The sequence below is a fragment of the Hordeum vulgare genome, chromosome 4H (genome assembly GCF_904849725.1).
Source record: "Hordeum vulgare subsp. vulgare chromosome 4H, MorexV3_pseudomolecules_assembly, whole genome shotgun sequence".
Taxonomy (NCBI): Eukaryota; Viridiplantae; Streptophyta; class Magnoliopsida; order Poales; family Poaceae; genus Hordeum; species Hordeum vulgare.
This window is the reverse complement of record NC_058521.1, coordinates 610078332-610091444: the sequence shown is the minus strand read 5'-3', so window position 1 is coordinate 610091444 and position 13113 is coordinate 610078332. Positions and strand designations below refer to the sequence as shown.

The following is a 13113-nucleotide window of genomic DNA, read 5'->3' as shown; positions in this document are numbered from 1 at the left end:
TGACAAATCCCAGTCTTGATCCATACTAACTCAACTAACACCTTCGGAGATACCTGTAGAGCATCTTTATAGTCACCCAGTTACGTTGCGACGTTTGATACACACAAAGCATTCCTCCGGTGTCAGTGAGTTATATGATCTCATGGTCATAGGAATAAATACTTGACACGCAGAAAACAGTAGCAACAAAATGACACGATCAACATGCTACGTCTATTAGTTTGGGTCTAGTCCATCACGTGATTCTCCCAATGACGTGATCCAGTTATCAAGCAACAACACCTTGTTCATAATCAGAAGACACTGACTATCATCGATCAACTGGCTAGCCAACTAGAGGCATGCTAGGGATGGTGTTTTGTCTATGTATCCACACATGTAAATGAGTCTTCATTCAATACAATTATAGCATGGATAATAAACTATTATCTTGATACAGGAATTATAATAATAACTATATTTATTATTGCCTCTATGGCATAATTCCAACAGCGGCGTATTGCGTCGTGACCCTCTTCGGGGAGTCACTAGTGAGTGCAGTTGTCCTTCATTTGTGGTGGCTTGTTTGGAACGGTATGACGAAACAATTGACCCTACCTCACCTCCCGTGACTCACGGTTTTGCTTGCACCTATCTTCTACACGCAACAACGTCATCCTTTCATCATGTCTGCTCGCAGTCAACGTTCCTTGCTTTAGTTAGATGGTCCTCTTCGACATCCATTGGCTGGCGATGGCGCGATGAAGTCCAGCATTTTCCTCCAACTGGCGCGTGGTTGAATGTCGTCAGCGGTGCTAGTTGAATCTTCAGTTGGTCCAACCTCTCATGTTCTTCCTCTCGATGGCATGTTGGAGGCATCTAATTGTGCACTTCATGTGCTTGTTAGCATGTTTGGCTTGTTTTGCCAAGCTTTCTTCCATCATCGTGTATGATGATTTCCTCCACACCTTGTAAGCATTGGACTTTATGTATGGGAAGCAGGCCGAAGTACGTTTTAGGGATAAAATACTTCTATGAAAAGCTTGTTACAAACAAGCAACTCAAATTATAATCTGTTATTTTGGGGGGGGGGGGTAGGGGGTAGGTAATAATCGTTTATTCTGTATATTGATGGAGCTGATTTTTTGAACCTGGTCTCCGGTATGTCCAGGTTCTAGAACTTGGGTGAAAATCGTACTCCCTCACTTCTTAAATATAAGTATTTCTAGAGATTTTAATATGGACTACATACGGAGCAAAAGGAGTGAACGTACACTCTAAAATATGTCTACACACATCCATATATAGTCCATGTAGGAACCTCTACAAAGATCTATATTTAGGAATCGAGGGAGTATTTCTAGTTCTCAACTTAAGAAAAACAAATAATGCTACGAGTTTTTTGATAAAACGAATCACCTCATTAACTCCCATCAAAGCATCCGCCAATCGAACTTGCAAGAGTTTGAACCAATATGAATCTAAAACATTACATAGGAACCGTAAATTTCCTATTGCATGCACCAGAAAGCGAGATACCAGAACAACGACTCAAGGAAGCAACTTTTGCACACTCAACTTTCACGTTTCAATCATGAGCACAATCGGGCTCCAACCATCGCATACTTCACATGTATTGCAAGAAAGTCCTAGGTGTTCAACCGTAGCATCAAACATATTTAAATTACCACATAATTGTGTATTGTTTCTTTTTTAACCTAATCATCTATTGTTTCAGAACAAGGGGAAAAGAACCGAAATTTTGATTTGTTGTGAGAAATACGAGACATCATAACCAAAAAAGCATATGAGATCATATCAGTGTGATAAAAAAAATGGTATTGTCAATTATTTGGAAGGAAGAAATGCATTCAATGTTTACATACACACACCGACCTGACATGTGCTCCATTAATTTTACAGCTTATGACGCATGTCTAGAAACTTAACTAATTCCTTGGTTTATGCACTAATCTTCCGGGTAATCACCCAATGCCTGACTTAGTTTTGGTTGTTCTCCCAGAACTGAGCCTGGAGCCAATCTATTGTATTCTTTTCCACCTGAAACGCCTTGGCAAGAACATCATCTGATATTGTTGGGTCTGACCCAAAAACAGCATTGGCAATTGTGATAGCCCCTGGGTTCTGGCTGCTGAGCGCGGCAATGGCAACGGCGGGCTGGTGGGGGTTGGGGTTGAATTGAAAGTGAATGAGCCCCACGGGGAAGACAAACACATCACCTTTGTTGAGCACCTTGGAGAGGAACTTGTTTCTGTTGGGGGCGGGCAGGTTGGACGTGACAAATCCGACATATAGTGTCCCCTCGAGCACCGTGAGGATCTCAGTGGCACGAGGGTGCGTGTGTGGTGGGTTCTGACCCAAGGGAGCATAGTCGATGCGTGCAATTGAGATGCCGAGGGTGTTGAGTCCAGCAATCTGCATGACGTTGATCAAGGTAACGTTGGACCCAACCTTGTTGGTCACCCTAGGCTTGTCGAGGGCGGCTGCCTTGAAGAAGTCATCAGCGTTGGCATCCATTGGGTTCTTGCAAACAAACCCATTGACACGCACTGGTGCACAGAGGAGATGTAGAGTGTCAGCTTAGGTATTACTAGAAATTTATTTTAACATGCATATAATTTTTATAAATTAATTTCAACATGCGTATTTGGTGATAGTAGGACGGGAAAGCAGGAAGTAGGCAGTACCTGGTGAATGCATGTCGGCGACACAAAAGTCCTGGAGCGGGCCAGGGTCGGAGGCAACAGCCTGCCATGAGACCAAGGCGAAAAGAGCAACGAGGAGAAGGTAGGTAGGGGAGGATGCCATTTGTTTTCGGCTCCTTCGGATCTTCTTTTCTCTTGTATTCCTGTTGTGTTTGTTGGGTGAGTGATGGTTTGAGTATGCAGGGGATGTATGTGTTTATATAGGCACGGTGACTAGTGGGAACTCGTGAGCAATAGATATAGTCAAGTGGAACCTCGCAACAGATAGAAATGGTCTGATGTAGATTAGTCTGCATAAACTTTTGAGATGTGGTCAGCCATATTCAAATCTTTGATGTATTATCATCAGATCTCCCATTTGTAATTAATATGCCAAAGCGACACATTTCCCCTTTAATAATAAATTTAAATATGAAGAAGCAAATTAAGGTACTCCATCTGACATAGACCTCTTAGTAACAATTACTATGAGGTATAGTTTTGATTGTGTCAAACAAGGACAAAATCATGGCGGGTCGATCCACGCAATAACGCGCCTATTACGTATCATATGATTACATCAACCAGATATAGAGTTGCCTGGTCAAATTTCTCTCCAAATGGTTGTGTACTTTGCAGGAAGAAGCAACGACATTAATTAATGGATGAAGGAGAGCAAGAGCAGTTAAAATTTCCTTGTCAAAGAGATCTCATCATGACCAATTCAGTGCATAAATCTAACGATCTAGTCCTGACAAAGGTTCATGACTAGTTTTTGTCATGGATGTTCTGGTCCATGTATCTTACAACAAGAAGCGTGGCTGATTTACACTCCAACAAGGAAGAACGGGAAGCTACCAACCCCGAGGAGGAGGAGGAGCGGGCCCGCTGTTGGCGGGTGTAGTCCCAGATTGCGATGGCGGCGTTGACATGGACGTTGAGCGACCGGACGACGCCCAGCTGCAGGATCTCAACGCACACGTCCACCGCCTCCTGGATGATGTCCACCGGGATGCCCTCCTAACTGCCCAGCACCACCATCGTCTTCTCCGGGAACGAGAACTCGTCCAGGGCTGGGCAGTTTCAAGCCAACACGACAAGATAGCTCAAGTTCAAGTGCTTACATTCAGAAAGTTATTTACTCGCTCCAAAACCGACACTGGAACACATTCAAAGCTAGACGACTGCATAAAAACAAGGCATATTCTTTATTTTTTGCGAGAAAAATAAGGCATATTCAGAATTACAACAGAAAGGCATAAAGGTTCAGTGCCCCATAAAAAAGATAACTACCGCCCTAGAGTCGTCCGTCTTATTCATTTCTTCACAAAATAAACAGTGTCCTCAAATTTCTAGGAGACAGAGAATACAACGAATCTCAGTGCAAGTTGTAAATATTCCCGTTGGAGTCCTAGATGTATTGGGATAAAAAACATCAAGAAAACCTTCAATTGAAACTCTGAGCCTGTAATCAAAACATATACGGAGGATACAAACACTCAAGATGGAAATATTTATAATTAACACCTTTCTAGATTAAGAGAAGGACATCAAGTAAGGTATATCGGTTTCTTTTAGAGAAAACTAAGGTATATATAAGTGTATAACTTGACACTATTAGTTACGGAAGAAATCTATGAGTAAACTCGTGATGGTACACAGAGAGAAGTTTTATCACTGAGAGAAGTATAGCCCAAGTATGTGGGCTATACTCCAGGAACTACCGTAAACTACTTATTACATGCCCTGGAAAGGCAGACCACAACAACGACTCAAGGAAGCAACGTTTGCACATTCAACTTGCACGTTGAAACCTCTGAGCACATTACTAAATAATCATCTATTGGCTTCTGAATAGTATTTTGCATAAACTTTTCAAGTTTGCTTTTTAATATGCTTAAGCGCTAATGCATCATCCGATGTATGACTGAGTAGTAATTACAATTATTTATCCATCTCAACCAAGTCAGCACAATGCATGGAGCGCTGGTTTCATGAAAAGTCGCCACCCATCATCATAGTTTATTAGATATCATATACGTATACTTGGTCATGGTGAGAACTGATGCACACGAGGTCAAAGAGGAGTTGAGAGATGTAAGTTATGTAAAGCAATCGTTTTCTACACAGACAAAGTCGTCTGCTTAGCTTGATCTACTCTCCTGTAAGATTATCTCGTGTGTTTGCGTGCTATACTTTGGTGTAGTCCCGATTGAGATTTATCTAGCCGGACGGCAGAATACATCAGTTCCATAGCTAGCTAGCCCAACAATCGATCCACCAGCCAGCTTGCTTGCTTTTAGCTCGTAGCGTGCAGGTTTTGTTCTAGTTTCGGTTATAGTCGTGTTGGCGTACGACGGCGATTTGATCTACGGCAAGCGGCTAGTTCTAACACTCTCCATTCTTTTAAGTTGCTACAGAATGTGTGCAATCAACACTCTCCATTTACGGTGGTGTGTTCGGAATGGTATGGCGATCCAATCGACCCTGCCTTAAATCAAATGACTCACGGTATTGCATGCACATATCTTGTAGTACATGCAACAATGTCCTCCTTTCATCATGTCTGCTGGTATGGTCAAGACACTACTTGGTTTAAGCAGCGGGTCGTCTCCGACATGCAACTGTAGTTCAAAGGTGACAGTACGACGAAGTCAAGTGTTTTCTTCCAGGTGGCTCGTGGATGAATGTCGTCATCGGTCCTGGTTGAGTCTTAAGGTGGTCCAGCTTCTCATCTGCTCCCTTCCGCCAGCATGCTGGAGGTGTGTCATTAGGCACTTCCGGTAATAAGTTTATTTTCTACATTTATGCATATTTTTTATATGTATGTTGGAGCTAATGTTTAAAATCTCGACTCCGTTGTGCCCAGTTTCCAAAACTTATTAAAAAAAACGTGTTTTTAGTTCCCAACTTAAGAAAATCAAAAATACTACTCATAAGAATTTAGATAAAATGAGCCACCTCATCGATTTCCATCAAAGCAGCCGTCAATCGAACTTACAAGAGCTTTGAACCAAAAGGAAGCTAAAAATATTACATGGAGGAACTGTATATTTCTAATTTCATGCACCAGAAAGCGAGAGACCAGAACAACAAGTCCAGGAAGCAACTTTTGCACATTCCACATTCACATTTAAATCCTGAGCACAATCGGGCTCCACCCATCGCATACTTCACATGTATTGCCAGATAATAATACGTGTTCAACACCAGCGTCAAACAAATACTGCATTACCAAATAATCTTGTATTGTTTCTTTTTTTTAACCTAATCATATATTATTTCAGAATAAGGGGAAAAAAACCCAAAATATTGATCAATTATGAGAAATACGACACAGTAGAACCAAAAAAAAGCATGTGAGATCATATCAGTGTGATAAAAAACAATATTTTTGATTATTTAAAAGGTAGAAATACATTCACTGATTACAGGCACACAATTACATATGCTCCTTTTATTTTATAAATTAGGATGCATATCTAGGAACTCAATCATGCCCTTAATTTACGCACGTGTCGTCCGTGTAATCACCCAATGTGTGACTTAATTGTGGTTGTTCTCCCAGAACTGAGCCTGGAGCCAGTCTATAGTATTCTTTTCCACCTGAAACGCCTTGGCAAGAACATCATCTGATATTGCTGGGTCTGACCCAAACACTGCATTGGCAATTGTGATAGCCCCTGGGTTCTGGCTGCTGAGCGCGGCAATTGCAACAGCGGGCTGATGGGGGTTGGGGTTGAACTGAAAGTGAATGAGCCCCACGGGGAAGACAAATACATCACCTTTGTTGAGCACCTTCGAGAGGAACTTGTTTCTGTTGGGTGCAGGCAGGTTGGATGTGACAAATCCGACATACAGTGTCCCCTCGAGTACCGTGAGGATCTCAGTGGCGCGAGGGTGCGTATGTGGCGGGTTCTGACCCAAGGGAGCATAGTCGATGCGCGCAATTGAGATGCCGAGGGTGTTGAGTCCAGCAATCTGCATGACGTTGATCAAGGTGACGTTGGAGCCAACCTTGTTTGTCACCCTAGGCTTGTCGAGGGCGGCTGCCTTGAAGAAGTCATCAGCGTTTACATCCATAGGGTTCTTGCAAACAAACCCATTTACACGCACTGGTGAATAGAGGAGATGTAGAGTGTAAGCTTGGGTATTACTAGGAAGTGATATGAACATGCATATAATTTTTAGAAATTAATTTCAGCATATGTATTTGGTGAAAGCATGGTAAGAAGCCGTACTGTACCTGGTGAATGCATGTCGGCCACACAAAAGTCTTGGAGTGGGCTAGGGTCGGAGGAAGTTGCCTGCCATGAGACCAACGCAAGAAGAGCAGCGAGGAGAAGGAAGGAACAGGAGGATGCCATCTTATTGATTTCCTTGTCTTGTGTTCCTGTTTGTGGTTGTGGCGTGAGTGATGGTTTGGATATGCCGGGAATGTATGTGTTTATATAGGCGCAGCAAGCAGTGCATGAACTCGTGAGCAATAATAGACTTGGCCAACTGGAACCGACCAACATATTGAAATGGTCTATGATGGCTGATTAAACTATTTTATATAAACTTTATGAGTTACCTTTTAAGACATGTTTTCCCTTCAAAGAAGCAATGCAGGGTATACAGCCATATAATAGCTACTCTGTGGTGATGTGTTCGGCTGAGTAGTAATTATGAATGTTTCTCCATCTCACCTGAGTCCCGAAATGCATGCAGGACTGATTCCTAGAAAATGCACCACACATCACTGTCAAGAAAATGATATTTAATTAAGACAAGAAACATCTGACACTAGTAAAATTAGATATCATATACTTGGTCATAGTTGGAGCCAATGCGTACGAAACCAGTCAAAGAGCAGTTGAGAAAAGCCATGTCATGTAAAGCAATCACTCATTTTCTAACTCGGGGCCGACATAGACAAAGTCACCTATTTGCACATGCGCTTGATTCATGTCTGCATGACTTCTAAAGACATACAGAGTGACTACTACTACAGGTTCTTTCCAGAAGTTGATATAGAATCATGTGCGCAGTCCCGCTTTTCAAACTATGAAACTATATATTATTTGCCAATATATTTGTCATGAAATCCAGCAACATAAGACGACGGAGTAGTTAGAGGATTTATAGCAGCCCCTGTACGTTATCAACATGTCAATTCGATATTTACTTTGTCAGATGTCTCTCGAAGTGGTTGAGTACTTAATTACAGGAAGAAGCGGCGACATTAATGCACGAAATACCCAACCAAAAGGAGAGTTGATACAAAGGTCATGATGATGGAGAGCAGGAAGTTTCCATACGATCTTAGCAAGACTAGTCAACACCCTCTTGCTAAGAGTTTTATCATGCATGACCAGTTCAGTGTATAAATCTAACAATCTGGTTTGCCTTCGTGACTAGGTTCACGGCACCAGTAAGTACTCATCCAATGACTAGACTAGGTCGGGCAACCAGTCATAAACTTATTAATTTCTTCGAGGTGTGTGTTGGCTGTTTTAGATAGAAAGAAGTTTTCATCAAATGATTTAATTACTTCTATCACAAGCTGGTTAGAAAAAGAACTCAAATAATAGTTTTATTGTGGGGTCAAATATCTAAAAAAGTTTGCTGGGGAATGATCAATCAAACTTAGATTTTTGAACCAAAAGGAAGCTAAAACAAAACACTCAAGAAAAATAGAAATACCGTAAACTACTTATGACATGCACCAGGAAAGGCAGACCATAACAACGACTCCAGGAAGCAACTTTTGCACATTCAGCTTGCACATTGCAACCTGTGAGCACATTACCATATAATCATATAATTGTCTATTGGCTTCTGATTAATTTTGTCATAAACTTCTCAAGTTTGCTTTTAATTTGCTTAAGCGCTACTGAATCTTTTTATGTACATATCAGTAGTAATTACGTTATCCATCTCATTCAAGTCAGCACAATGCATGCAGGGTTGGTTCCATGAAAAGGCACCAACCACCACCATAGTTTATTAGGTACCATATACTTATACTTGGTCATAGTGAGAATTGATGCGCACGAGATCAAAGAGCAGTTGAGATATGTGAAGTTATGTAAAGCAATCGTTTTCTACCTAGAAAAGGTCACCTTGTTAGCTTGGTCTATTCTCTCCATTATTTTAAGTTGCTACAGAATGCGTGCAATCAAGCTTTTCAAGATGTGGCCACTAACATAAGCAAACTATATATTTGCCACCGGATTAGTCATGAACAACACTATGCACGAGATATGTCATGGGATAAAAAGAACATTCACATAATTATACATTTAGCGATGTGCGTTAACAACTTAACATACATATGGTAAAAAGCGTGGCCAGAGATATAATGCAATATCTTACCATTCATCAAAACCAATGGAAAAAATAAACTGAAAAACTTTGCAATTTGAGTCATCTAGTGATATAAAAAAATATTAGGTTGGAAGATGACGCATGTGTCAATGAGGAATAAGTCAGAGGTGTGTTACTCCATGCATGAATGCACCTAATACACAGCTATTATATGTACCGCTCCACATCCCGCCCCATATCATGGAGGATCGGTGGGTGGGGGTAACAAATTTTGGGCACCGACAACGAGAAGTTGAAGGGGGAAATGGGGAATCGTGTCGGCGGGGGCATAGGGTTTCGACCCGTATTGCGGCTGCGGGCCCGGATATATACTACCGGGGGGGTATGTTTCCGGACCACTATAAAAACTTTATGGGCTAGCCCAAGTACACGGGGTCTAATCTGATCTGTCCAAACCCATATACTCGTCGGAATTTTACGGGCTGCAAGATTTTACGGGCTCTTAGGTTACATATATGTAGAGGTTCTTGAGTAAATTTTACTTGTGCTTGTAATTTATGTACTCATATCCACTCACCTTCGTCAGTAAGTTGAAAAACAAAAGACTGCTTGAGGACTAAAAATATCAGAAAATTCTGGAGAGTCGTCGCTCACCACACCATCACAAAGACCAAAGTCTAAGAAAACAACAAGGCCCGAGAATCCAGTCCAATGTTATTACACGTTCTTCCAGATAAAATAAATTGGTTATCTTATCACAGCGTCCCCAAACTTCCGGGCAATTCCCAATCCAATTCTCGAATTCTGGGCAATAGTTAGTAGAGAGTCAATGGTGGTGACCGTGCCGAGCAAAACAATCCCAGGAGAAAGCACATGCTCGGATTTATGTTAACTCGGCATAATGCCAGCTAAAACATGCCAACCATTACCAGAAATCAGCTGGACAACTGAAGAGTCTCCACAAACAAAATCAGATTAGTACTTGCACTTGATTTGCTTAATATCTGGTATCAATAAGCTGAAAATCCAAAAGCTGGTTCATTTAAGAGAGCAGCAGCATCAGTAAACAAACGCTTCGTGATTTACCTGGGTAACTCGTTATCAAAATATAAGAAAAAGAGAAGCTTGAGAGTAGAGCTTCAACGACGACGGACAACGGGAGCGTGATGCTCACCCATTTGCAAAGAAAAACCTACATGAGAGCAGCAAGACTCGAGATAAGGTCTCAAATATTATTATCACACGACCTTCCAGATCAATAAATAAATAAACTGGTTATCCGTGATACTTGTACTTCAAGATAATAGTAGTATAGGATCACAGCTCCCCCAAAGTTGTGGGCAGCCCGGTCACAATTCCCACGGAGGCCGGAAGCGACATCTCAGCTGAATTCCAGGAAACAATGGTGGCTGGCTGTGCCCAACGAAACAATCCCAGGAAAAAGCACATGCCGACCATAATAAGCAAGTAAAGATACATGGAGCATGAGCAGAAGCCACATGGAGGATAACCGAACGGCCTCCAGAAACAAAACAAAAACAGCTTACCGATTAAGTAGCTTCCCATGAGCAGAACGCATGCTTACCGATTTTTTGTAAAAAAACAGCTTCATAAGATAGATTAAGCATAACGCACAACAACAGCTCCAGAAACAAAAAACAGAACGCACAACAACCATTTAAAAAAAAAACATTGTGATGTTGACCGATTAAGTATGCCAGGTTCATTTGCTTCAGTGTTTTATAAATTTCACCATCGGTCAACCAAGCACTGATGGTTCGCAAGATCCTATCAAACAAATTCGGTGGAATAGACGAAAAAAACTAAAGGCAACAGCCATTCAGCAATCAAAAGAGCGAAGTAGGTGGTTAGTTCTCTTGAGCTTTTCACCTTTCCTTTATGACTGCAAAGGCAAAGTTAAACACCACAAATAATGTAGTTCTCCTTTTTTAAGCATGAGCAGATTAAGACAGTGGACAAGAAGATTGTGAATACATGTAAAGTGGTATGCACATCAGTTTGAATCAGGGCCTGGTTCATGCAAGATTGGAAGTGTGTTTCGCAATTTAGTGCATCGTGCAGCAAGACAAACACCCCAGATGATGGTGTGCGTGGCGTGACCAGAGTATTTGAACAGAAGAAGCAGTGGCTATACATGGTGGCTGACTGTGCCCAGCAAAACAATCCCTGGAGAAAGCACATGCTCAGATTTATCTCCCATGAAGCATCAACAGAAGCCGCATGGAGGTCAACCCAAAAGTCTCCAGAAACAAAAAACAAAAATAAACAAAACAGGTTAGTACATGCTTAGGTGAGTGCCAGATACTCAGGCAGAGACGACGACGCCTCAAGAACAATGCCCAGATTGATTATTTCATACAGCAAGGTAAAAACCAGAACAGAACAGAACATTCGCTCCCTGTTGCGGAGATTTGGTTGAACGATGTCTACTTTTGCCATACAATCCAACCATGGTGTGTCAAAAAGAGCTACAGGTACGGCAGAAAGGCGCAAGGCGCGACAACCAAAGAGAAAACAGACATTGTGATGATGACAGGTTAAGTATGCAAAGGTTCATTTGTTTCAGTGTTATAAATTTCACCATCGATCAACCTAGCACTGACGGTCCTGAAGATCTATCAAACGAATTCAGTAAATAGGCGAAGAAACTAAAGGCGACGAGCCATTCAACAATCAAAAGGGTGTCACTCGCTGGTACTGTATTCCCCCCTCCCCTCTTTTGACCGTGAATGCGGTGCTCTTGATATTGGCAGAACCAAAGGCCAAGTTGAACACCATAAATAATGCATCCATTTCCCCTTTTAACCATGAACAGCTTTACACGGTGGACAAAAAGATTGTGAATATATGTGAAATATGTACAATTGTACATCAATTTTAATCAGGCCATGGTTGATGCTCAATGGGAAGTATGTTATATTAGCAATTCAGTGCATTGTGCAGCAAGATAAACACCGCAAATGTGTGGCCAAATTATTTGCATAAAAATAGCAGTGGCCATACACTGACAGCTGAAACAAGCTAATATTTTTAGGTGTGCAGGACTGCAGAATTGCGAGTAGAGAACCAGCGCACATCAGAAGCAGTGGAGTTGCAAAATGGTTAAGAGACACACAAAGTGTCGAATTGCTGTAACCTATCCAACTACATATATCTTCGTAGGCATGACTGAATCCTGGTGCTTGGTCATGGCACTGAACAGCAAAACGGCGAAGCATAAGAAACACTGACAGCATGACTGAAACTCGCTAACTAATCACCATCGTCAAAATTCTTATGGTTATCCACCTATCAATCACGGAAAAGGCGCAACGAGACTTTGTCCATTTGATAGCATCACGGAGTGACAGAATGTATCATTTTCCAACGACATTGCATGTCCAAACGCAGAATGCATCCCTGCACTGAAATGTCCAAATGCAGGTGAGATTGGTGGGGATCAGAAATGTGAAATCCAGGACAAGAGAAATTACCAGTGCTGCCTGCATTGTTCTGTACCTGGCGGCAATGGGTATGGGTGGGTGGCTAGATGAGGCCGCGCTGGCGGGCGAGCGCGAGGAAGTCCTCCAAGGGATCCTGCTTGCTGGTGGTGGTGGTGGCGGCGGCGGTGGCGGTGGGGATCATGAGCACCGCCCTGTAGAGAGGATCGACGACGGCATGGGGTGGTTGCTCTGGCTGTTGCTGCTGCTTGGGGCTCGGGGTTGGGGTCGGGGTCGGGGTCGGGGTGCTGATCTTGGCGCCCCTGACCTTCCTGGTGCAAACCCTAGGCTTCCGGCAAGGTTTGGCGGCGGCGGCGTCGTCATCGGAGGAAGGAGGCGAGGGTGACTGGGGTACGGAGGGGGTGGCGGAGGGGGAGGGGGTGGGGGTGAAGGGGAGGCTGCACATGGTGATGGAGTCTTGCTGGGGGAGCTCGGGAGGGGTGGCGAAGACCTCCTCCCCGTCCTCGTCGTCCTCCCGCGCCTGCGAGGCGGAGACGGAGGGGGAGGGGGAGGGGGCGTTGGCGGCGCCGAGGAAGGAGGAGCTGGCGAGGATGTCCTCCTGGGAGGCCGAGATGTCGCCGCCGCACTCGAGCGCCACCTTCGCCATCGTCGGCCCG

The 13113-nt window shown here is 43.0% G+C and overlaps 2 protein-coding genes and 1 long non-coding RNA gene across 3 annotated transcripts; all 3 read right to left on the bottom strand.

The window, feature by feature from the left end:
• Window positions 1-1801: 1801 nt before the first annotated feature.
• Window positions 1802-2886, bottom strand: LOC123450127 (germin-like protein 8-5). The gene is made up of 2 exons (XM_045127529.1): window positions 2688-2886; window positions 1802-2549 (listed from the first exon to the last, which is right to left on the bottom strand). Exons 1-2 carry the CDS (start codon window positions 2806-2808, stop codon window positions 1981-1983), a joined length of 690 nt encoding a protein of 229 aa, XP_044983464.1. The 5' UTR covers window positions 2809-2886; the 3' UTR covers window positions 1802-1980.
• Window positions 2887-6060: 3174 nt separating this feature from the next.
• On the bottom strand, window positions 6061-7108 carry LOC123450123 (germin-like protein 8-11). Its single transcript, XM_045127526.1, has 2 exons — window positions 6931-7108; window positions 6061-6799 (listed from the first exon to the last, which is right to left on the bottom strand). The coding sequence occupies exons 1-2, from the start codon at window positions 7049-7051 to the stop codon at window positions 6231-6233; spliced, it is 690 nt and encodes a 229-aa protein (XP_044983461.1). The 5' UTR covers window positions 7052-7108; the 3' UTR covers window positions 6061-6230.
• A 4801-nt stretch (window positions 7109-11909) lies between these two features.
• On the bottom strand, window positions 11910-12868 carry LOC123450124. Its single transcript, XR_006632071.1, has 2 exons — window positions 12516-12868; window positions 11910-12421 (listed from the first exon to the last, which is right to left on the bottom strand). It is a non-coding gene; the product is annotated as an uncharacterized LOC123450124 (long non-coding RNA).
• Window positions 12869-13113: the final 245 nt, after the last annotated feature.

Bases quoted from the DNA above. Each gene is read 5' to 3' on its own strand.
- LOC123450123 (XM_045127526.1), bottom strand. From the start codon at position 7,051: ATGGCATCCTCCTGTTCCTTCCTTCTCCTCGCTGCTCTTCTTGCGTTG. The intron at 6,800-6,930 runs GTACAGTACGGC...TCTATTCACCAG, and splicing joins GGCCGACATGCATTCACCAG to TGCGTGTAAATGGGTTTGTT.
- LOC123450127 (XM_045127529.1), bottom strand. From the start codon at position 2,808: ATGGCATCCTCCCCTACCTACCTTCTCCTCGTTGCTCTTTTCGCCTTG. The intron at 2,550-2,687 runs GTACTGCCTACT...TCTGTGCACCAG, and splicing joins CGCCGACATGCATTCACCAG to TGCGTGTCAATGGGTTTGTT.